General features: G+C 44.4%; 1 protein-coding gene across 2 annotated transcripts; it reads left to right on the top strand.

Moving 5' to 3' along the window:
* The first annotated feature begins 71 nt into the window (after window positions 1–71).
* On the top strand, window positions 72–24,875 carry KDM1A (lysine demethylase 1A). 2 transcript variants are annotated; one of them, XM_032448980.2, is made up of 20 exons: window positions 72–381; window positions 3,334–3,499; window positions 7,958–8,017; window positions 11,459–11,592; window positions 12,172–12,250; window positions 12,349–12,441; window positions 13,273–13,379; window positions 14,713–14,794; window positions 15,119–15,213; window positions 16,285–16,427; window positions 16,943–17,033; window positions 17,335–17,469; window positions 17,928–18,001; window positions 18,272–18,383; window positions 18,744–18,876; window positions 19,282–19,469; window positions 19,823–19,937; window positions 20,618–20,745; window positions 21,485–21,631; window positions 22,243–24,875. In XM_032448980.2, exons 1-20 carry the CDS (start codon window positions 109–111, stop codon window positions 22,426–22,428), a joined length of 2,541 nt encoding a protein of 846 aa, XP_032304871.2. In that variant the 5' UTR covers window positions 72–108; the 3' UTR covers window positions 22,429–24,875. The 2 variants fall into 2 exon arrangements, with proteins under 2 accessions (XP_032304871.2, XP_015738898.1); XM_015883412.3 differs by lacking the exon at window positions 7,958–8,017.
* The last annotated feature ends 257 nt before the right edge of the window (window positions 24,876–25,132 follow it).

Raw genomic sequence — 25,132 nt, 5'->3', positions numbered from 1 at the left:
TCGTGAGGTAAACCCGCCCGCTCGCGAGATGAACGCGATGTGACGGAAGTGACGTGAGGAGGCGGCGCGGTGCGCGCTCGCGGTTCCTTTGTGCGGAGCGGCGTTGCGATGCTGGCCGGGGGGAAGAAGGCCGCGGAGGCGGCGGGCGGTGAGGGCGGGCCCGAGGCCCCGGTGCCTCCGTCCGCTGCCGTGGGAGCGCTGGGTTCCTCCTCTGAGAGCGGCGCGGCCGCGGAGCGCACTCCTCGTAAGAAGGAGCCGCCCCGGGCCTCGCCTCCGGGTGGTGCGTCCGAACCGCCCGCCGCCCCCGCGTCCGGCGGAGAAACCACCGGCATCGCTGAGACCCCCGAGGGCCGCAGGACCAGCCGCCGCAAACGGGCCAAGGTAGGGGCGGGGGGGGGGGGCGGAGCGGGGCCTCGGGACCGGCCCCATGAGCGGGGGGGGGCGATCAGTGCTGTGGGGATGCTGCTGAGGGTGTTAGTGATGTGGGTGGTCAGCAGGGACAGGGAGGTGATTGTCCCTCTCTACTCGGCTCTTGTGAGGCCCCATCTGATGTACCGTGACCAGGTGTGGAGCCCTCAGTACAAAATAGACATGGAGATTTTTGAAAGGGTCCAGAGGAGGGACAGGAAGATGATCAGGGGGCTGGAGCACCTCCACTATGAGGACAGGCTGAGGGAGTTGGGCTTGTTCAGCCTGGAGAAGGTTGCGGGGTGACCTCATTGCAGCCTTTCAATACCTGAAGGGAACTTACAGCCAGGAGGGGAGTAAACTCTTGGAAAGGGCTGACAATAGCAGGACACGGGGAAATGGTTTTAAGTTAAAAGAGGGAAGATTTAGGTTGGATGTTAGGGGGAAGTTCTTCACTAGGAGAGTGGTTAAGCCCTGGAACAGGCTGCCCAGGGAGGTTGTGGATGCCCCGTCCTTGGAGGTGTTCAAGGCCAGGTTGGACGGGGCCATGGGCAACCTGATCTATGGGGTCTCCATGGGGATCTATGGGGTCTCTGTGGTGATCGATGGGGTCTCCTGGGCAACCTGATCTAGTAAATGTGTATGTTTGGTGGACCTGCTAGGCAGGGGGGTTGGAACTACATGATCCTTGAGGTCCCTTCCAACCCGGGTCATTCTGTGAGTCTGTGATTCCGTGATTCTGTGATTCTGTGATGTGAGCCAGCAGGGTGCATGGGGAGCCAAGGAGCTCCTTGGCATCCTGGTTGTGTCAGTAGCTGTGTGGCTTGCAGGAGGTGATCATCCCTCTGTGCTGGCACTGCTTCTTAATACTGCGTTCCGCCTTGAGCCCCTCAGTACAAGAAAGATGTGGAGGATCTGGAGTGTGTGCAGAGAAGGGAATGGAGCTGTGAGGGCTCTGGGATGCAGCACTGTGTGGAGCAGCTGAGGGAATGGGATGGGTCTGTCTGGAGAAGAGCAGTGGGGGGCCAAATTGCTCTGTACAACTGCCTGAAAGGAGGCAAGGGGGGATCATAGAATGACCTGGGTTGGAAGGGACCTCAAGGATCATGAAGTTCCAACCCCCCTGCCTGGCAATGCCACCAAACTTCTACATTTACTAGATCAGATCAACCTCTGCTTTTGGTAACAGTTGCACCATGGGGTTATCAATTGCCCATGGAGAAGGTGGGGTCACCGTCCTTGGAGATGTTCCATAACCATAAAGATGTGGCACTGAGGGATGCAGTCAGTGGGAATGGTGGAGGTGGTGTTGGACTGGATGAGCTTGCAGGTCTTTTCCAACCTTAATGACAGCAATATTTAGCTGTGAGGTGTAAAAGTCTCCAGCAGCAACCTGCACCAGGTAACTCTCATTTTGATAGGGTCACTGGTGTGGCTGTAGAGGGCTTTACTTGCTTTGTTAACAGATAGGAATTACTGGGGTATATTTTGGTGCTGCTTCTCTGTGTTGGCAGTATCCGTTCCCTAAGGTTATGATATAGTGTTCCTAGAACTGCTTCCCACTAGCACCAGGTGGTCCTGCATTGAGTCGCTGTGTTTGCGCTGTGAAATCAATGGAGGTTATCCAGGTTGATTAATAAATGCACCCGGGGAGAAGCGTGGTTTTTGTTGGGTTTTATTGTGCTCTGAATGCTGTGGGAGCTGAAGGAGGAGGAAGGGCTTTGGGGCAGAACTGCTTTCTGTTGGTTTCAAACACCTGTGATGCTGTAGGATTGCAGTGAGTTACCTTAGGATGGGAGCTTACAACAGATCCTAGAAGTGCTGCATTCACTCAACTGTGTACAAACAGTGTTGGACAGAATTGGGTGTAAAGAGTTGAAAATGAGCAAATAACTGCACAGGTTGGTGTTGTGCTGAACGTGTGCCCTCCTGTGTGCAAGGCTCCCAGTGCTGCCTTGAATTGTGGCCATTAATGACACTCCTTAATGAGACAGATTTGATGGTAAAAGTGAAATGTGCCTCTTATTTTCATTGCAGTGTGCTTGGGGGGCTGGCCTGCAGGGTATTGGGGGGGGCACCAGCTGCTTTCTTCTTCATTTTCCATTGACTCCCTATTTTGAGAACTACTTGGTTTTATTTCAGTAGAAATCAGGTATTAATGGGCAGGGAAATTGAATAGCAGCATATAGAGCTTTCCTGTGTTCCTGTGGGGTTCTCTTGGGGTTCCTGTGTTCCTTTCAGATGGGCCATGCTTTTATTCTGATCTGGTAATATTTCTTTGTGCTGGAGAACAGCTAAAGAAATGTGGGGGTTGTATCTGCCTTGTTCCTCATGTTGGGAATGGGGCAAGGTGGGGCTGGAATCTTTCAGTTATTATGGGTTATTTTGTTTTGCATTGTATTTTATCCTTGCCACTACTTCTAGCTCTGCAAGTTACCTCTAGGGGCCATAGTGCTCCTAGGGAACTTGCAGGTGCGAAACTTCTAAGTTAGTGCCTTGTAAAGTCTGAATGAAGAGGTGGCTGAATCTGGCAGGGGGTGCAGAACCGGACAGATGAATTGGAGTTATTTGTTGGGCTCTTGCAGTTTGTCATCCCTGAGTTTGACAGGGAGCTGAAGGCAGGGAGGAAAACTGCAGAGATCAAATGATGACGCTGGCTTAAGAAATGTGCAGAAACTGGGCTAAGTATTAGGAGAAAGCTCGTACTTTTGGGTGTCGAAGACGGGTGATGTTGTGGAGGTGAAAACATGGAGCATGTGGAGCTGTTGAAGACCTGTATGATGTGGTTCCTGAGATACAAGTCTAGCTGAGGTAGCTCAGGCCTCTTCTGTCAGCCTGGAAGTGATTTTGTTGCTTGCCGTGCTTGTTTTAGGGTTGGGACTTTGACAGCTTCGGTGTGTTGATAGTGTGTTGTGTTTTCTGCAGGTAGAGTATAGAGAGATGGATGAGAGCCTTGCAAACCTCTCAGAAGATGAGTATTACTCTGAAGAAGAGAGAAATGCTAAAGCTGAGAAAGAGAAGAAGCTGCCACCTCCACCTCCACCTGCTCCTGCAGAAGAAGAGAATGAAAGTGAGCCCGAGGAGCCATCTGGTGAGTGAGGAGAGGTGTGCTGTTCAAGTTGTTTATTGCCAGAGATAAGTGGTGTCCAGGTGCAGCATCACAGAACCCCTGTCTGGTTTTGAGAGATTGTTCTGCACTTGTTTGATTGCTGGAAAGGAGGGTAAGAAAATGCAGGAGTAGCGTGGTGGAGATGTGCATCGACTGAATTCTACACTAAGCTAAACCTCTCATCCCAGAGCCTTGTAGTCCTGACTGACTTGTCTTTGGAAGTGTATGGACTGGAGTAGCAGCTCCCTCCCTTTAGCTGCTATAGCTGCTTGTGTACCACTGTTCTTCCTTGAGAGAGAAGAGGTGAGGTGTATTGGGGGTTTGCTGTGCAGGAGAGTCCAGTTAATTCACAGAGATTCTCATGGATTTCAGCAATGAATCTGATCTTAATTTCTGGCTGGATGCTGTTTGTTGGAACTTCAGTGCCCTCCTTGTTACCTTTGCCAGGTGCAGAGTGTTGCCTTGTGCTGAGATGGTCATTCTTCATGGAGAAGCTACTCAGAATCACAGGGTTAGCAGTTCCCATTCTTTACTTACACTGAATTTACAGCTGCCACCACTTTGCCTCATGTTGGTGTATCACTGTAGCAGCCACAGAATCACATTTTGGAGACTTCACAGCTCGTCATGTTTGATGATTTTAGCAACAACTGACTGGTTCCCAGTCAGTCACTGCCATGAATGACTGTTAGCCTTCTTCTCTGCTGCTCTCCATGTACTTCTTTCTGTCGGACACACCTGAGCATGCAGAACTGTCAGTTTCAGGATACAGTGTCAGGAAATGCATTAAAGGCCAGCATTGCATTTTAGCTGTTAGAAATTGCCCCTCCAATCACTCTCCAGATGCAGGAATGCTGCAGCTCACGTGCGTGACTGAGATATACACAAAGATAAAAAAGCTCCCCATGCTTGTTGTAGCTGATCTATTAAAAGAAATAGTCAGTTTTACAGTAGGTGCAACTGGGCAGATACGGGATTTACTATTTAATTTAACAGATCTTGGGTTTAATTCTTGAGATACTATACTAAAACAATTTCCATGTACTCCTCATGTGCCATTTTCTGCCCAGAATAGTGATTGTTGAGTTTGGTTTAAGATAGAATCAATGTGAAGGAGGAAATGCAGGAGCAGAGGCAGCGGCAGGCTGGTGTTTCTGTGCACCAGCAGTCGTTCTGTGTTCAGTCACTCAGCTAAAAGCAGTTTTCCTACAGGCTGTGTGTGCTCAGGTCGTGATATTCTTCCCAGAAATGCTGCTGGGCTGGTGTGGTGTAGGGTCAGCAGGTGGAAGGAGGCAGAGCATTCCAGCTGTCACCACCTAGTTGGGCTTGCTGTGTTTTTAGAGGGTCTGAAGGTGTGCACATCAGTGTCTCTTTTTGTCCTTGTCTTTATTTTCTAAAGCACAGACACCAGAGCATCCACTTGTCTATGTTGGCTGTTGAAGTTTTCTGAAAGTTGTTATTCAAACACCACTGATAGGAAAAGGAGTAGAGTCCATTATATGTTCTCATGTAGGAGCAGTGCTGAAAATTAGGGAAGATATGGAAGTTAGTTTTCATGTTACTGTCTGTTTGTTGGCAGTGCAGACCTGGGACCTGTTGGCAGTGTTTGAGATGGTTGCTTTTTGCATAGAAAAGCCTGAATTGTACAGTCTTACAGAGATGTAATAGTAACAGCAGGCGTTCTGTTGCTCTGAAGTGATAGGAAGGTGATGCTAAAAGGAAATGAAACATGGCACTTCAGGTCGTAGTGAAATGTTGCTCTAATTTGGACTGGGTTCCATTAACGTGTTCAGCTGTGGGGAACTTGAGATGTTGTGGGTATACAAGTCTGCTGAAGTTGCTGCATGCTACAGCAGTATTTTGTCATTAACAGAAGATATTCCCCTTAAAATGTCTGCTTCTCTATATGAAAAAGTAGTTTGACAGCACAGAACTCCCCAGTTGACTTTCAGTGCTGGGTGATATTTGAGTTCCTGTTTGCCGCTATCCCTTTCGGCATTCAGGAGCTTTCTGCTTTTGTTTTACTTCTGCAAGGATCATTTTTGTTGGCCTTCACCAAATCCAGTTTTCATCTTTGTACTTTCCTGAATCTCCTTTATGTGCTCCTGCCTTGTAAGCTCTATTAGTGTTCTCACTTGGCAGCCTGGCTGCTGCTTTCCAGAATTGGTGCAGTTCAGTGCAGTCCTGATTTCTGTAAAATGAATGGTCAGACTTTAGCAGTGCTCTCTCTGCCTTTTCATCTGGATTGTCTGTTTTTCCCATTCAACTCAGTACTCATTTTTGGCCGTCCTTTGCTGCTATTCATTATTTTAAAGCATCAGATGAGTTTTTGCAGTAGGCTCCTTTGCAGACCTTATTCCTGTTCAGCTCCTGCTCTATTCTCCCCAGTTCATCACTCTGCTCCTGCACAATTTGTGTTCAAGTGCAGCAGTTTGCTGGATGGATCAGCAGTTTGCTTTCTGCTTTGTTCCTTAGCAGCTGGGATCTGACTTTCCCATTGGGAAGCAGGGAAAATCTGAGCCCTAGCGTGCCTTGTTTCAGCATTGCTCTATGTAGACTCTGCATAGTGCTTAGAGTTGTATCAAAGCAAGTAATACGTTTAGTAACCTAACATTAAAAACGTTTTAGCTGCTATTAACACCAAGGAAATACTGTCTTTTTTGTAATGAAACCAAGAGCAGTTTCATCTCCTCTATTCAGTGCCCATGCTAACTCAGGGATAGTGGGTGCTGCAGGCTGATATCAGCATCTTTTTTGTTCATGCAAGTGTAACTTTCAGTGCAAATTTATGGCTTATGATAGGTTCCAAATGTTGATGCTTGGCTTGTTATATTCTCTTCCTAGCGTGGATGCAGGTCATGTAATGCTGGAATATGTTCCCTGCAAAATAAAGTACTTACGATGTAAGTGAAGTTAGGAATTCTCTCCTGCTACTGCAGATGAATCCCAAACTGGGACTTCAGTCATAGCACAAACATTGTCTCAATCTCTGTTTCCTGAACTTTCCTGTTAGGGGACTGATGATATCAAAGTACTTTTTCTCCACTGCTGTAACTGCGTGAAAATGTCCTTCTTGTATCAGAGCCGTATTGAGCAATGTGACAGGCAGTCCTTTTAAAGCTAATTGAGATTTGCAGTCTAGTATTAAAATTGAGACACTCGATGAGTGAGGGATTTTAGAGTTTTTTGAGACTTTTAATTACCGTAACTGTTCTAGTTTTATTTGTAGATGTCTAATGTAGCACTGTAGGTATTCATCTATACTGTCGAAATATGACAATGTTTGGTTTGTTAACTCCAATGAAATTCTTGAACTGTAGGAAGCTGCCATTCCATTTGAGTCAGTGGAGGTTTGTTTGGGCTCCAGAGGACACTTGGCTTGCAGACTGCTGGAGCTCTTGCCTTGAAGCAGCGTTTATACAGGTGTTCATAGCACAGCATTGCTCAGCAGTCCTGCTGTGTTCTCCTGTCCTCCAGAGGTGTTGATTTTAGACCAGTCTTTGAGGATTGCTTACGAGTTGGACTTGGATCTAGCTTCTGTGAAGGTCAGCAGCTTGTGGGAAGGTGACTTATACTGGCTTTATTCCTGTAGATACTGCAGCTGTACTCATCTCTGTTTTAGAAATAGTCTGTTCCCAGTTGGGTTGTATCCCTATTCTGTGTAGTCCTAATGTAATTTTGAAACTTCTTCCAGTCTTTCAGATGAGTGCTTCTACCTGCCTCGTGTTTCCAGATCTGGATACATTGACAGGACACTATCTTTCAGTGCTGGATATTGGTTATGTTGGCAACTGTGGCTTGGCAATACTGGCACATGCTTGGCTTCAGAGGTTGGTTAGTTTGTTGGTGTATTAGGGGCTCTGAGGCCAAGATAATTGTTCTGAAGCTTTCATGTAAAGTTCCTTTCATCATCCTTCAAGGAAAGGCTTATAGCACAAAAAGGAGGCTCCCTCTAAAATAAGAGACTCAAATTAGAGGTTTGAACTAGAGGTTCAAACTAAGAGGCTTAAGAATGGTTCAGGCTATCCCCTTGTGTACGAGGAGGCTCAGGAGTCTCAAGGGCAAGGTGATCAAATTCTTAAGGTTCTGATGCTATCCATCTAGCAGATCTCGTCAGTAGGAAGTGTAATCTTATTATTCAAATCCTAGCTGTTAATGAAGTTGGTCATAAGTAATTAGCTACTAGGAATGCTACATACTGTGTGCTTCTTTATTTCCCAAACAAATCTGATGTAAAGGATCCAGTAACACAGATAACATCTTAGAAGACTGCAGGGTTTGGTGCCCCTGGATCTAGGTTCCAGGAGATGGGATTCTCAGAAAATGGGTTTAGTTAGTTGGTGACATTTAATACCTACAACGCCAACTGCCGGGCCTCTATGTCCAGTATGGTTTAACTTATGGAGTAAGGTCCCTGAGTTCTCCTCTTTCCTTCCACAGGGCAAGCAGGAGGACTTCAAGACGACAATTCTGGAGGGTATGGAGACGGCCAAGCATCAGGTGAGGGTGGCGTTTGATGCTTGCCACTTAGGAGCAAGAGCCGCCAAGCTAGGGAGCGATGCTTGCAAGTGCGCATGGGTGTGGGTGTCCCAAACATAGTGAGGTGCAGGAGTTGTGTACCCACCTGTTTCTAAAGAGAAAACAAGAAAGTGAAGGGTATTGTCAGAAAGCACTTGAGGTCTGTACCACCTCCAGAAAAGGGCGCTAACCTATGTTGGAATGTTTCAGGCCGATCTCTCATCCCTCCTTTCTTCTCCATGTTCGGAGGAGTCCAAAGATGCAAAAAGATGATTCTTACGTAGCCAGTTTTACCCAGTTTAAATGGCATGGGAAGCCCTGGGCCTCAGCACCAATAGGCCTTTTTTTCTCATTTGCTGGAGAAACATAGTGTGTAGTACGTGTCTTATTTTTTTTAAAGGGGTTGAGTTGGAGATGTGTCCCAATGGTTAGCCCAGGAGATCCATCTGTTGTGGACATCAGAAGTCTGCTTTTCAGTGGGCTTGGTGGCTGGTTGCACTCAACATCTGGTCCAAGCACTGATGCCAGCAGCATGCATTTGCTGTTTAATTCACAGAATCGGTGTCTTTGCTTTAAGTCCTTTGAGTGCTACTGAAAATCTTCCTCTGACTCTGCAGCTTTCACCTTCAGGTGAGGTGTGAGGATTAGGGTTGTAAGCCATGTAGTCAAAGGCTCCAGAACCTGGACCTTCAAGTTGCTCTTTTTGAAGCAAATACAAATTCAGGATGTTTGTCTGAGCGTGCATCCTTGCTGTTTCTGTATAAAGAAGTGTAGCTGTGTTTTGCTTTATACCACTTATGCAGAATTTCTGTTATAGACTGTGGACTGGAGGATGCATTGCTTATTGAGGTAGGCATTGAGTGTTGGGAAGTTCGGCATGATTTGCATTACACATGTGCTTAGGGGTAAGCTGTAGCAGTGGGCTGATCCCTTAACCAAGTGACTTCCCTTTGGAGTGTCGTTCATCTGCAGATGTGTCAGTAAGTTTTCAAACGAGCAGCAGCCCTCAGCATTCCTTCAGTGGGGATGAAGACGATTAAAACTTGGGCACATTGTTTGCTGATATGGAGTATCAGGAAGTGGCGTGTGTGGGTGAATGTGTGTGAAGAGGAGATAGCAAACCAGTCCAGGAAGAGACATTTCTGCATTCATTGAGAAGTGGTGTGCCCCAAGGAGAGCAGTGTGCAGTTCTGAGCTTCTGTTCCCTTTACCATGTGAAATAATACAGCAGGGTGATTTACCTTTGAGCTGTGTCACTGCCAAAGGAAACTCGAGGACATTTCTTTTGTTTAACGTCTGATGGTTGACTCAAAAAAAAACCTGACCAAACTTCTCTCTTCACCAACAACCTTGGCTGTTTCTGAATTGTAACATCACATCTTGTGTTTTGTTAAGTATGTAGCGCTGCTCATCTGGAGTGGTTTTAAAGTTTAGGTTGTAAGAGGTGTGGCTTTAATCAGTAAATACAAACAGCAGAAGAACCACTATGGGGCTCTTTCTCAAGCAGGAGTTTCTCTGGTGTTTCAGTTACAAACACAAAGCTTCTCAAAAAAGCTGCCATGTTGCTTGGAAAACCTGTACATCAGAGTTCTCTGCTGGCTGTCATTGCATGGCAGGCTGTGTTTCCTAAAAAGTACCCTGGGAATGCCCACTCACTTCAGCATGAGCTCGTAGAGGGAGCTGGGTAGTGAGTGTTCTCAGTCTGTGGCCAATCTGTCCCCATCGTGCTGCTGAGACTCTGCCAGTGCTCAGCACGGGGCTGTGCCATCCTGCACAGTGCAGTCGGAGCGGTGGCTTTGGTTTGCCTGTTGTGTCATGGTAGGGAGCACAGGGTTCATCACATGCATCTATTTGTAGATGTCCATTCGTAGTGTGTTTGGCACGGGGTTGGAGTGACAGGCAGCTGGAGGGCCCAGAGTTGTGTGTTACTGGAGGGGATGAAGCTGGCACTGCTGTGTTTCTTCCCCATGGCAGAACATTGCTGTCCAGAAGCATTATTGGTGTCTCAGTGTTTCCTAGTGTTAATTCCACTTTACTTCCTTGCACAGGCCTTATAGCCTCTGGTTTTAATTTCCTTTTGCAATTTCTTATAAGCAATCAGAGTGTTTTCTTTCCTGCTGCCCATCATGCAGTTAGATCTTCTAATCTTTGCTTATGAATGGATTTTCATTCTTTATTTATTTTGCAACCATTCTCTTCCTTAATTTCTTTTATTGTAAGAAACGCTTGGAAGTTATGTGTGGCTGCACCAGAACGAAGTGAATTCCTGGTTTTCCCCAGGACAGCACCACAGGCATGTGGACTTGAGGCTTAAAAAGAAGCATTTTGTTAGTGGGACACAAGCTGCAAGCTTATAGTTTTTTTGATACTTATTACCATTTTGAACAATTTCACTTTCAGCACATAGTCTTAACCTTGCTGCATTATTGGTGTACTTTCCGACCCCCCTCTTGGGTTATATTGCTTTGTATCTTTTGAGACCTCGCTTCTGTCTTGTCTGAGGAACTGACTTGAGAACATCTGAGGTTCACAGTGCTTGTATTTCACATCTCGGCGTTCTGTACTCCTTGCCATGCCTGCAGGGCTCCCTCTCTGCACTCCCTTTGTGCTGTAGTGCTTCCTACAGCTGTGCCTTGGTTTGCTGCTTTATATAATGTCCTAATGAGGTTGAGGCACGTGGGGCACATAGCTGCACCAAAAGTTCCCTGCCAGCGTGTTTGTTTGGATCGTTAGGTGTCCAGGTGCCTTTATGAACAAAGTCTTTCCAATATCTCCTGTTTAACATTGCTCTTTTACACATGGAGCCTTACTAAGGAGGAGACACAAATCTGTTGTACATGAGCTAGGGAGGGGGTGTTGGAATAGTTTAAGTAGGGTTGCATTTCATTGCAGTACATGTTATGGGTATGTAAAAAAATGGAAAAGAAGAAGCTAAGGTGGAACCTTTTGGCTTAAGGAGGAGAAACTCAGTGCAAATGTCAACCTTCGGAAGCCTGTGAGAAGGGCTGTTGTGCTCATATGGCATGGGCCCTTTGGTTTAGAATGGCTCCAAAGTGTTTCTTATACTATGTGACAGAAAGTGGGAGCTGCTCAGATGAAGGGCAGCACCTGAAGCAGTTGCGATCTACAGATGTTTTGCTGGATTTGAGTTCTGTTGCCCTCCTTATTGCTCAGATTGCTTTCTGCAGTAGAGCAGCTTTTTAATTAACCCCAGATGATGCCTGTAATTCAAAGAACTGTTGACTTGGAAAGCTGCTTGCCTTCCAGAGATAAAGAAAAAGAGTAAGCAAAAGCCTGTCCTGAAGTCAGCCACTGTGTCCCCTCGTGGCTGCTCTGGGTTCATTCACTAGGAAGTGCAGGCCAGAGACACTCCTGCAGCGGTTCCATTGCAGAGCATGTAGACAACTTGTTTTTCTATTGTAGGTGTGGAGGGTGCAGCTTTCCAGAGTAGACTTCCACACGACCGTATGACGTCTCAAGAAGCTGCCTGCTTCCCTGATATAATCAGTGGGCCACAGCAGACTCAGAAGGTGTTTCTGTACATCAGGAACCGCACTGTAAGTGTATTGTAACACTATTGCTCAAAAATATGCAGGGCAATTTTATACCAGTTTTGATTGTTACTGTGTCATATCATTAGCAGTAGATCTTTGCTTTTGTGATGGTGGTGTTTCATTCCTCGCATCCTGTTGTGCTCTATGGGACCATCTGGGGAGTCAGCACACATTTGGAAAGGCTAACAGTAACTTTTATAAAGGGAAATCATCTTTAAGATCCATCTTATGGAGTCCTTCAGAGAAATCAGAAAGTGGCCTTTTTAAGTGCCTAAAAGTCAGAACTTTTAAGGAGATGCCATTTGCTCATAGTAAGTTATTATGGGTGATAGAACTGGGTCTTTTATGTGTGACTAGGAGGTCACTAATTTGATGCATTGACATGTACTTTAAATGGTATAGGAGAGGTAAAATGGATTGTATTGATCATTAAAGAATGCTGGAAGGTGAAGTTTCTTGTAATGGATGCAGCACTGCAGAGAATGACTGTTACAGCAATTAACCTCCTATCAGTATTTGGTTACAAACACCTGGAAAATGCCTCTTTTGTCTTGCTTAATAATGTGTCTTACTGTTTAACAGCTGCAGCTCTGGTTGGATAACCCAAAGATTCAGTTGACGTTTGAAGCGACTATCCAACAACTAGAAGCACCTTACAATAGTAAGTCCAGTCTTTTCCTACCAAAATCATGCTATATGTACTGTTAGTTCTGTGCTGCTGAACACACAGAATAACTTAAAATCATGACAATTTTGCAGGTGATACAGTGCTGGTTCACAGAGTACACAGCTATCTGGAGCGGCACGGACTGATCAACTTTGGTATCTACAAGAGAGTGAAGCCTCTTCCAAGTAAGGAACTGGAAAGCTGTTTCAAGTCCTAGGGTTTCTTTTTATTCCTGTTTATTATTATTATTCTGCAGTTTATTAGGGCAAATCTTGGAGCACCTTTTATTATTTTTAGGATTCTATTTCTTTAGCAGTAATAAAAGCTGGAAAGTCATTGCTGCATTAAGTTAAACACTCTTAAGAGGGCAAAATAAAGCGTGCAGGAAGCGTAATGGCAATTGACAAGTTCCCAATTGATGAGTGATGGGAGATGATCACAAAGGAAATGTACCCTCATTAAAAGAGATTTGCTATCAACTGTGCCTAACATCTGACATCAGTGAGATTAACAGTGGTTGTATGAAGTTTTATTCATCCTGTGATAATTGACTTTAATGATCAGAAACTTCAAGTCTTAACCAAGGGTGAGTGTTCTTGTATTCTAAGAGATGAGTGAAAGATGCTGGTCAGTACTGATCCAGCTCCAAAGCTTTCCAGGCTTTATTCTGCTGGGTCCGGAGGAAATAAAACCGTGATACATCATCTCACAATAATTAATAAGAATCAGATTCTTCAAACAATTTCCCTCCTGAAGAATTATTTTCCTTCCTTCATAGGTAAACTATTGTCCAATTTTTCATTCTCATTAAAAATACATTTGTCTTGTTTTGCTGTTACCATATTACATATATACATACATCATCACTCTCTGTGGTTAACTGTAAGAACTTTGTGCTGTCTGAACTGATGATGAGAACGAAGCTGTTCTTCATTGCTGGTATCTTAGACACAACTGCTCACATTGTGGTTAGGTTCTACATCCTATAACTTTGTTTTTTTCTCTCCTTTGTTTAGCCAAGAAGACTGGGAAGGTGATCATCATTGGTTCTGGTGTGTCTGGCTTGGCAGCAGCTCGCCAGCTGCAGAGTTTTGGGATGGATGTCACGGTTCTGGAAGCCAGGGTATGAATTTCTGCGCTGTTTTACTTTGATACCGGAACATAATCAGTAAGGCATTGGTGCACTTGATAGACTGACTGGAAGCATCTCCGTAGCGTGCTCAGAGTTGGGTGCACTTGGCAGCCAGCTGGGGCGTGTTGGAATTCTGATCTTGTCTCACTGGGAGCAAGTCTGTCTGCTCTCGTTAGGGATGGATGAATGCTTTTGGGAACAGGTTGCCCAAGGAAGCTGTGGATGCCCCATTCCTGCAGGCATTCAAGGCCAGGCTGGATGTGGCTCTGGGCAGCCTGGGCTGCTGTTCGATGCTAATCTTAAATGAAGCAAATTAAGCTGGCATTTACCTGGCTTTACTTTGCGACTTGGTTTTGTTTGTAGATGTGCTTCTAACACTCTTTTAGCACTGAGTGTGTGTGAGGTTTTCTTTATTGGAGTAATGCTACAGCCCTTCCTTTGCGCTGCTTGTCCTGTGGGACTGTGTGGCTGTTTAATGCTTCCTGGTGGATCCTTGCATTATGACTTCAGTGACTCAGGTGTAGCTTCATGTTCACTCACTTTTTGCAGCTTTTAGGCCATTAGTAATGTTTACACACTATTGAATTTCTGATTGGGTGTTGAAAAACTGAAATATACAATGTTATATGAATTAGTAATATGGGATATTAGCACCAAATTCACTGATCTTTCTCTTGGGTAGCATCCTGCTAACTGCACTGGAAATAGGAAAAGGGGCTTTTTGATTGTGGCTTTCTTTTGGATGGTTTGTTTATTTGTTTCCCTCTCCTGTGTTTAATATAGCAGGAATAGAATAGTTGCTCTTAAGTTAACATATCAAGAATCAAAACCTTTTATCTCCCTTTCCAACATGGGCTGTTGATTTGTGGTTGTCTTCTGGGTTTATAGCTGTGTCTGCCAAGCAGCATAAATGGCCTTTCCAACACTAAAATCATTTCTCTTCAGCACATACAAATCATTTCCAATATTGGAGAGGAGCAGTAGGAGGAAATATAGTACATAATATAATCTGTCTGTGGGCAATGAAGGGATTTTCTTACAGTCACATTAAGTCCTACTGCAGGTGCAGCTAAATCTGTCCAAATTTACATGGGTTTCTTTTTATTTTATTAATGCATTTTCAATGTTTTATCCTTTAATTCAAGTAAATTAATTGCCAAAATTCATTTGCAGAGCTTCTTTACAAAAAGGAATGTACATTCTGTTCGCTGAACCTTTGCTTGTGAGAATGCTGAGCCTGTGTTCATGTCAAGTTTATGATGACTTTTATGTAAGAAGTGTTGCTGAACATTAACAGAGCTGTAAACTGTTGTGCTTTTAAAAGGATCGAGTGGGAGGAAGAGTGGCTACCTTTCGCAAAGGGAACTATGTGGCTGATCTGGGAGCAATGGTGGTGACAGGGCTTGGTGAGTTTTACAAAATAAAAAGGAACTGGGGGAGAGAAAGTTGCTGGTCACCATAATATTAAAAATAGGAAGCTCTACATCGTTCCCTTTCCTGGCCAAAGTAATTGTGTTTGATTATTAAGAACAAGATGTTCAGGTTTGACCTCTTTGGTAGTTATCATTTGTGTCAGTGAATTTTCATAATCTCCTGAAGCTCCTGCAGTTATTGTGTAGCTGTGGAAGCTTTTATGTTTTGGGTCTCTACAATAGATTTTAGTGTGTAGTCCTTATTTAATTGCAGATAGATATTCCAGATGTACTCTAACTGCAAGATATGTTTTCCAGGAGGAAATCCCATGGCTGTGGTCAGCAAACAAGTGAACATGGAGTTGGCAAAGATAAAACAGAAGTGCCCACTGTATGAAGCAAATGGACAAGCTGTAAGTCTGATACTGGTTCCATAAATCCTTCAAAAATAAGCAGTATACACAGTGTATTTGTTATCAGCCTACTGATCCAGCATGAGGCAGCATCCAGGAAGAGAGGGAGGGAGTAATGAACGTACCTGTCTGCTTTAGGCATATCTGCAGTCATTCTTCTAAAACCTGTTTCTTCCATGCTCATTTTTATTTGAGATTTTGGGTCTTTTATGGAAGCTAAGCTCCTGTTTGTTCCTCCCAGAGTAACTGATTTTTTTTCCTCAGGCAGTTGACACCTCACTCCCTCTTTGAAAGAATTGCTTGTTGTGTTGCCTTTCCCTTTCACAGTCATAGTTTGGATGGGACCTCTCCAGGCCATCTGGCCTGGCCCCCAGCCCTAGCAGGGACACCCAGAGCTGCTTGCCCAGGTCTGTGTCCAGTCAGCTTTTGAATGTCTCCAAGAAGGAGACTCCACACCTTCTCTGGGCAATGTGTCCCATTATTAGGTCACCTGCATGGCACAGAAGTGTTTCCTGATGCTCGGACAGAACTTTTTTTGTTGCATTTTGTGCCCATTGCCTCTTGTCCTGGCACTGGCTACCACTGACAAGAACTGGGCTCTGTCTTCTTTGTACCCTCCCTTCATTATGCCAAGAAATAATATCAAAGAATAATACCAAAGCTGCTGGTTACTACCATCAGCTTCTTGGTATTTCAGGCTTCAGGAGAGTTACCTTACAGCTCCTCATTCAGAACAAACATGAACAAGCGTTATGGAATCTAACTGTTCAGTGGAATCTTGCTCCCTATGCCTCTGGAAGGTCTCTTTAGCTCAATAATAGCAAGTCCTTTATTTGCTTTTCACTGAGACGTGTTCTGTGGAACCATGCCAAGGTTTGACTACCGTTGTTTGGAGGATTTCTCTTAAGACCTCATAACTAAGTTTAGACTGTACTGGGTAAGATAGTCTTCTGAAATTTTCTCTCTGCCACTCCAGTATTGTATCCCTGAAGCTCAGAGCTATGGTGACCTAGATTTTCTTTTATTTGTGAATAGAGTATTAAGAACAAAGTCTGTTCTTTTGGCTTGTAGGTTCCAAAAGAGAAAGATGAAATGGTGGAGCAAGAATTCAATCGTCTGTTGGAAGCCACCTCTTATCTCAGTCATCAGCTGGATTTTAATGTTCTCAATAATAAGCCTGTCTCCCTTGGTCAGGCTCTGGAGGTTGTCATACAGTAAGTGACTTCGCTCTTCACCATAGAATTTTGTATTTTATGGAGGATTACAACATAAAGTACTATGAGATGGTTATGATGCTCCTAGGGTGAACACTGCCTGCTTAATGGATGCTTTGGTCTCTTCTAGCTTCTTGTTTGTGTGTAGTTCCTATTTATTGAAGCACAATATGCCAAAGGCATCTAAAGTAACACATGTTTTTCTTGACTGCTTCCTGAAGGTCACTGCTATAGTAATTGATAGTGGATAATTGACTTAATGTGCAGGGGTGTACTGACTGTCTACTTATTCTACTGGAAAGGTAATGACATTTGTAATAGACCTTTTAATAATGCTAGATAATGTCAGGCTTGCATTTCAGCTGCTCAAGTGTTCTTTGTTTACAGAGACTTGTATGAGTGTTTTCTTAAAATATCCCATATGCTTTTATGCATTACACCTAGATCATAATAATGAGCTTTTTCAGTGCTGCTGGGATTTTATCCTGAGCTGACTCTTACTCTGCCTCTTCCAGATTGCAGGAGAAACATGTGAAGGATGAGCAGATAGAACACTGGAAAAAAATAGTGAAAACACAGGAGGAATTGAAAGATCTTCTTAACAAGGTCAGATTTTGTCCAGTGATTCTGTTTAGAACAGGAAGTTACCACTGTGTTTCTCCGGAGAAAACCCAAACAACACAAAACAGTTGCTATTAATGCTGTTTTTAAAGATAGCCAGCTGTTCTAAGGCTTGCCAGCAACCACTGCTATGACAGAGGAGGCCTAAAAGACCTATTTTGATTCATGCTGCTTTTCTAACCTTCAAAAACTTCTTTCACTTCTTCAGAAATAATTAAGGAAAGTAACTCATATGAAATCTGTCTACCCCTGTTTTTCTTTTCTTTTCCTACTTCACTTTATATAGATGGTAAATTTGAAAGAGAAGATCAAAGAGCTCCATCAGCAGTATAAGGAAGCATCAGAAGTGAAGCCACCTCGGGATATTACAGCAGAGTTCCTTGTAAAGAGTAAACACAGAGATCTGACTGCGCTTTGCAAGGTAATGGATGACATGCATGCAATGCTCAATTCAGTGATCTCTGAAGACTTCCCCAGCCAAGTAAAATAATCTCATCTAAATGTTTCCACGACTCTCACTCAGTTCTAAGACGCTCTCAGAAGGCAATAGATTGTAACTCTGGGTTGATGATAATGCTGCATATTAATACTTTAGTTAAAGTGTAGTGCATTAACATGTTTAAGGTTTGGATTTAGCTACCTATGTGAGATTGAGATCACTTCCTGTGGTGTGGCATAGGTTTCTGTATAAGAAACAGCAGAAGATTACAGCATGCTGAATTAAATGTTGGAAAAATTAAGAGCTGTATTTAGGTTTCACAGAAACCTACGAGTCGTGCTGTTATTTCTCTTGGAGCCAGATCCAGCAGGATGCTGTGCAGCCTCTCTCATTGCTTTTGAACATGAGCTGAGCTTAACGTGAGCTCTTGTTGTGTTTAGGAGTACGATGAATTGGCAGAAACACAAGGAAAGCTGGAAGAGAAGCTGCAGGAACTTGAAGCCAATCCACCAAGGTAAGGATAGGAATGATAAAGATGAATAACGAGGAAAACAGGGCATTATTCATGTAACACTCTGTATTTCTGAAGGGAAGGTTCTAAGCTTGTTACACATGAACTCCGCTTTGACTTGGCTGAGTTTGGTTTTGGTGTTTGCTTTGTGTGTTTTGTTGGTTCCTTTTCTCCCACTGAGGAAGAACTGGTAGAATACATTTTCCAAAGCAGTGTGTTTACAGCGTCCTGCTCCAACAAGCTTAATGTCTTCTGTGTTACGTTCTCTTCCAGTGATGTTTATCTGTCTTCAAGGGATAGGCAAATACTTGACTGGCATTTTGCAAACCTGGAATTTGCTAATGCTACACCCCTCTCCACGCTTTCACTGAAGCACTGGGACCAGGTAGCTAATTAATTAATACATTTGTTCTGCAGTCTATCTCAAAATCCATTTCATTCCCATGGAAGCTTCTCTATGTTAACTGTCTCAACACTCTTGAGGGCTACCTGCTTTAATATAAATGCTGATCTCTTGGATGTTGTCATTCCCTGATGAAATTCCAGGAAGCTTTCTCTGAATGTTGAAACGACCTGTAATAATACTGTCTCCTAAAACTCTTTATAGTTATTACTTGGTTAATATAATAGGTTTTAAAATCCATTAGACTCATTCTTTTGAAAACGCTCTACAGAGTTGCTGATTATTCTCAATGGAGTGATGTGGCTGTTACAAACATAGACTTTCCTGTGTCTTCATTTTTAGGACGATGACTTTGAATTCACAGGCAGCCACCTGACTGTGAGGAATGGCTATTCCTGCGTGCCCGTGGCCTTGGCAGAGGGGTTGGATATCAAGTTGAACACAGCAGTTCGGCAGGTTCGCTATACAGCTTCAGGTATGGAAATCACCTCATGATAACGACTGCTCTGAGGGAGAACAATCAAATAAATTACAGCTCAGTGCTTCTGGAAGAGGGTGGATCTCATGGAATGCTCCTATCTTAAGTTTTAGGTTAGAAAAAGCCATGTTTCTTACTGTGATGTGTTACGTAGGAAGCTTTAGCAGATTCATAAATCTTTAATGGGTTTTGCTTCTTTCTGTGGCTGGCTTGACTTGGAAACGATTGCTTGCCTAGAAGTTAGGTTAAGCTTGGTAAAGTTTTCTCTATAACCTAAATGGTTTGTGCTGTGGCTTTATGCTTTTATGATGGTCTTCTAAATTTTTGTTAACCCAAGGCTGAGGCCTTTATAACACCTCTTGCCTCACCAAGTAAATGACAGTTTTTCACTTCCTTTTCCAGGCTGTGAAGTGATCGCTGTAAACACTCGATCTACCAGCCAGACGTTCATTTATAAATGTGATGCTGTGCTGTGTACCCTTCCCTTGGGAGTCCTGAAGCAGCAGCCTCCAGCAGTGCAGTTTGTGCCACCTCTCCCTGAGTGGAAAACTTCAGCAGTGCAACGTATGGGATTTGGCAACCTTAACAAGGTCAGTCCTCATTGAGGGAGCTGCAGTGGGGTGGAGGTTGTAGTGGATGGAAGGAGAATGTTTCTTCTGTTCCTCCTTTGCCAGGCTTTGGTGTTGAAAATTATCTGAAGAAATGTAGAGTCTTCTTTGTATCCTGTATGATTTGACACAGTAGATTTAGCATAGCTTGGTAAGCAGCAAGCAATGTTATAGGATTGGTATTAACCTATGATACACAGTGATATACTTGCATGTCTATATCTCCAGATTTTCCTTCCTGAACCTTTTCTGTGATGAAAGTCAATTAATGTAATTGTCTTTATTTTGATTTCTATATTTTTTCCCCCCTGATTTTATTGATTCTTTGCTTCCAGGTTGTGTTGTGTTTCGATCGTGTCTTCTGGGATCCAAGTGTCAATTTGTTTGGTCACGTTGGTAGCACTACTGCAAGCAGAGGGGAACTCTTCTTGTTTTGGAACCTGTATAAAGGTATTTGTGCTGCATGTCTACCTCTGCCAATTTATTGTTTGAATAGATTCAGATCCAAAAAAGAGCACTCCAAAGAAGTATTTGTTGGAAGGCAAATAGAAGCAGAGGGTTGCAGTGAATTAGGACAGAACATGGGACAGTTTGGGTTCACCAGTGTTGAGTTTGAGGCTACATCTGTGAAATTACCTTGCTTCCCATTGGGTCAGATGGCTGAAAGGGGAGAAGTTAATTGCATTTTTTTGTGGATGTGTAGGTGAGAGTTCAAATGATAACAGGATGGTGGAACAAAGTAGAACTGACTGACTTTGTGATGCTGCAGTCATTTATTTCTGTTGTGTGTTGTATTTCTGTAGCATTTTGAGGGAGATTTGTTTAGCTTAGAGAAGAAACCAGAGAGAAAATCCTTTTCCCTTTTCTACATGCTGTCCCCCCTGATGTGTTGGTTTTCAGTATGTCAGCTTTCTTGATAATTCCAAGTATAACCATAATGTATATTCATCTGTTTTCATCTTGGCAATTCAATGTGGTAGGGGATGATAGAGAAATATTATTACCTGTGGAATTTGTTGGTTTTTTTTTTAGCCTTGTGTTTAAACTGCAGATAATAGTCAGACTTGTCTGGCTGGAATGTTAAGATTTCAATAATTCACTTATTTTTCTCTCTCTTCCTTCCTGGTTAGCGCCCATCTTGTTGGCCTTGGTAGCAGGAGAAGCAGCGGGAATCATGGAAAATATCAGTGATGATGTCATTGTTGGGCGATGTCTTGCCATCCTCAAAGGCATATTTGGCAGTAGTGCTGTGCCGCAGGTTGGTATGGGTATGTCCTCCACTGAGATGTCTGTATACCGCAGTAGTATAACAAGTAGATGGTGAATTTAATGTACCAGTTGGCAGACCAAATGCTGGAAGGCACGAGCAGTATTTCACGTAAGGAGTGGGTTCCATTCGTTCTCCTTGCTGCAGGGTAATTGAGCTGTTATTGAAAGCGGCTTTGTCATCCTCGGCCTTCTGCTGTTTTCTGTATGATGGTTAAGCATCCAAAGGAAGCAGCAGTTCTCAGTTGTGCTGAGTTCTCTTAAGTGCACTGTTACTTAACGTGTTTGTAGTTTGGCAGCTTACATGTTGTAAGTCTGGATACACCAAGCTCTCATCTGTGCTATCTAATGAGCTCTATAGAATGCAGAGCTTGCTGTGCAAGTACATCTTGTCCAAGTAGAAAAGTTAAACCAAAGCACCAGCACTTCACTGGAATGTAATCCAACCTCCTTGCTATGCTTTTCTTGTTAGTGTTTTCTTTTCTCTTTCTGTCTGGCTTTTCGTTTCCTTAAAATAGATGTAAATAGATGTAACCTGCACCAGCTTTCCTGTAGGTCCCCCTTCAGTACTGAGGCCCACAGCCTTCAGCCTCCAGGTTGAACAGCCCCCTATCTCTCTCCCTCTCTTTTCCTCTCTCCCTCCTTTTTATCCTTCACTTTGCACCTTTTGTATTTTATACTAAATAAAGAACATGAACTGTGTCAGCAACTGAAGTTTCTCTTTTTCTCAGCCTAAAGAGACTGTGGTCTCCCGTTGGCGTGCTGATCCATGGGCACGGGGCTCATACTCCTATGTAGCAGCTGGATCTTCTGGAAATGACTATGACTTGATGGCTCAACCAATTACTCCAGGACCAGCCATTCCAGGTGCTCCACAGGTGAGATATTTCTTCATAGAAATGTGTCAAAATATGATGGGTTTGTTTCTGTGAAGTCCAGAGGGAGAGAGAGCAGAAATTCTCTCCCAGACTGGGAGCCAGCACAGTGAAGACCTGAGACAGGTCTGGTCCTTTGGGAAGATGAAGTCTTGAAAGCAAAAGCAGAAGGGGGCTGTAGGGCTTTGTCTTTAAGGTGATTCTTATGGTGATACAAGTATAATAAACATAGCTATTGATAAAATGATTCTCTATGGAATATTTTGTGAGATCAAACTGCTCCAATCTGTGTGCATTGCTGAAGCTTTCTTCTGCATGTATTGTCCTAGAGTTCATGTTCTAACATCAGACATGGTCATTTGTTTTTGACACATATGTAAGTTTTGCCATAGAATTGTAGATACAACAGTGAAATGCCTTTTCAGCATTTGCCACGAGGCAAATCTCTATATCAGCTTCTCCAAGTACCGTGTTTGAAGGAGAGTTCTATTGCCAATGTATTTGCTTTGATGCAATGCTAAGTAACAGGAAAGTATTTTGTCACATTATTTTTTACACACTTGGAACTGAATCTGTGCAGAAGCCATAACACTGTTCTCTGTTCCTCTTTGCAGCCCATTCCTCGCCTGTTCTTCGCAGGAGAGCACACAATTCGCAACTACCCTGCCACAGTACATGGTGCTTTACTGAGTGGACTGAGAGAAGCAGGGCGCATTGCAGACCAATTTCTGGGGGCCATGTATACTTTGCCCCGCCAGCCTACACCTGGGGTACCCACACAACAAGCTACCAGCATCTAAGGGGATGAGGAGGGATCAGAAGAGGGCTAACAAAGCCACGGAGCTGCTGCTGGGTGAACTGCTTGGGATGAAGGCATTCGTGTAGTTTGGTCAGAGTATCTACTGAAGGGACTTGGCCATAAGTTGCTGTGTTAGAATGGCCTTACAGAAGCCAGTTGGCTTGGCAACCAAAACCTCAAGTGTCAGCATATACAGAATCCTTTACTACCAAATTGGGCAGGGAGGTTTAGTTCGACTCTGTGGGTGCTTTCTGGAAGCCAAGCTTATAGTTGGAGTTTTAGAGGGTTTTGTTCTACCTATTTGTCTCTTTACAACCCAGTAATTGCAGAAGAGGCCCTTTAGAGATGGTTTCTGTGAACTGTAGAGCTTAGTGTAGAATTAATGGAAATGATTTTGCTTAATTTTGTTTTGAAGAACGTTTTTGACCAATTTGCTGCCTCCTCAGCGTTTGAGGCTTTGGTACAACTTTCCCTACCAGTGACATAACATTGCACCACTCCAGTGAGTGCCAAGCATGCTGCATTGGGAAGTATTTTCAACAGAAGAAATGACCCAAACTGGATATTCTGATGTTAAAAGCTAGGAAGAAGAACTTGTTTGTTTATATAGAGGCAGGGTTGCCCTGACAGTGAGCTTGTGAAGGACTTCATCTCATGATCACTGTGGGTTGTGCCTGGTGGGTTTTTAACCCTTTCTTTCAAAGCTCAAAGGGAAACTCTGTTCTTTCTGCTGGGGTGAGGGGACAGTGTTACAGCTTCCAGGTTATCCTTAAAGTGACTCTTTTCTTTCCTTCTTCCTCACTCAGTGCACAGAACATTCATCTCATCGTGCAGGATGCTCCTATTTAATCGTGTAGGGCGTTCTTTCCCCTGTCTCAGCTTAGCACTGTGTTTTTCTTCTCAGAACTTTTCTCATCCATCTTCCTAGAGGTTTACTTACATCTCTCTGTGATCTTTCACACTTTTCTATGTACCCCTTTTTAGGTAACCCTTTGTTCTCTCTGATGCTCTGTGTATGTGTGTGATCTGTCCCACCTTCTGTTCCACTGCTGGATTCATACCCACCCATTTCCTGCTCTTCCCTCTGCATTTTCACTCTCACTTTATTCCTGAAGATGATGCGCAGACAAACATGACTGCAGCCTCCATTTATTTATAGCCGTGTTGGTTTTGTCTGCAGGCTTTTGTTCTTGGTATCATTGCTTCCACTTTTTTCTTGTGCCTCAGTCTTAAAGCTGGAGATCATTCTTCCATCTGACTGTATCTGTTTTCTTCATAGGCAGAGCTTCTGATGGGCACTGAGAACAGGGGATAAACTCTGTTATGGTGGGGACAGTGGGCTGAATCAGAGCTGGTCATCTTTGCTTTCCCTTCAGGAGATGAGGACTTGGTGGTGCTTGGTTAGGAACTGGAAGTCCAGCAGGGCACAAAGGAGCAGTGTCCAAGGGAAGGTTCAGAGGGCATAGGCTTATTTGAGACTTAAAGCTCCCCCCCTTCTGTTTAAAAATCTGCCTGGAATAGAATCCTAGAGTGGTTTGGTTTGGAAGGGACCTTTAAGATCGCCTGGTTCCAACCCCCTGCAATAGGCAGGGATACCTCCCTCCCTCCAGCCCATGTGATGCTCACAGCTCCATCCAGCCTGACCTCGAGCCCTCCCAGGGAGGGGGGCATCCACAGCCTCACTGGGCAGCACGTTCCAGCATCTCACTGCCCTCATGGTGGTGAGTACTATGAGAAAAATGGTGTTCCTTAGTGACAGCATAATAAGCCTCTGAAATCCATCAATAGCTGATCTGTTTTCTTGGCTGTTGTGACAGAAGGTGGGAAGTGGGTCTGAGGATAGGGGAGAACACCTATCCTATGGCCAGTAGACCTGGATCAGGTGGCCCAGTCTGATGTTGAGGACCAGCCCTGCCAGGCTGTGCAATGTAGCTTCCATCCCTCATCCAGGAGCTGGAGCTCTGTGCTCCTTGCACTTGTGTGACTCCCAGCACTTAGAAGCTGCAGGTAAAGAGCTGCTATCCTCCAGGGGCTGCCTGCCACCTCCCTCTACTGGTGGCTCCCATTCCAACTCAGGAGCTCTCTGCTCTGGTCTGCTCTTCTTGCCAGGGTCTGATTGAAGGACCTTCAGTACATTTTCCCACCACCTATGACGTGCTGAGGAGCAGAAATCATTGCAATCAAATGGATCACTAGATCTTCTCCCTCTCAGCATCCTTCCTCGTGGCGTGGTTCCCTTCCAGCTGCTGCCCTGCCTTCCCCTTTTGCTGCCTATCTGTTAGCACAGCTTGGGATTGAAGGCAGCCAGGCTCTATCCCAAATGCATGTGATGGAGACTGGCTGCACCCTCTGTTTGCATCGCTCCCCATCTGTTCTCAGGGACTCACCGCTTCTCGCTCTGTGGGTACGTGAGCTGTATTTCTGAGAATAAAACCGATTGGTGCTGTGCTTTTGGGGTTGGTTTTTTGTTGGAGGGGGGTCTTTCTAGTTGAACCTGCTGTGCTGTATATACACTGTAGGTGTTCAGTGTGTGGGCTGTGCCCTGAGGTGCATTGCTGGACTCTGAGGTGTGGGATAAGGGCTTGGACTCATTGATCCCCATGGATCCATCCAGCTCCGGGGCCTTCTGTAGGGTGAAGGACTGGATACACAGCATTGCTCTGGGTGCTGAATGAACTCATGCACTCACTTGGTTGTGCTTTTTG

This window comes from Coturnix japonica, chromosome 17 (assembly GCF_054131305.1).
Source record: "Coturnix japonica strain WE chromosome 17, WE-NBRP24, whole genome shotgun sequence".
Taxonomy (NCBI): Eukaryota; Metazoa; Chordata; class Aves; order Galliformes; family Phasianidae; genus Coturnix; species Coturnix japonica.
The sequence above is the reverse complement of the archived record's forward strand: the minus strand, read 5'-3'. Positions and strand labels throughout refer to the sequence as shown.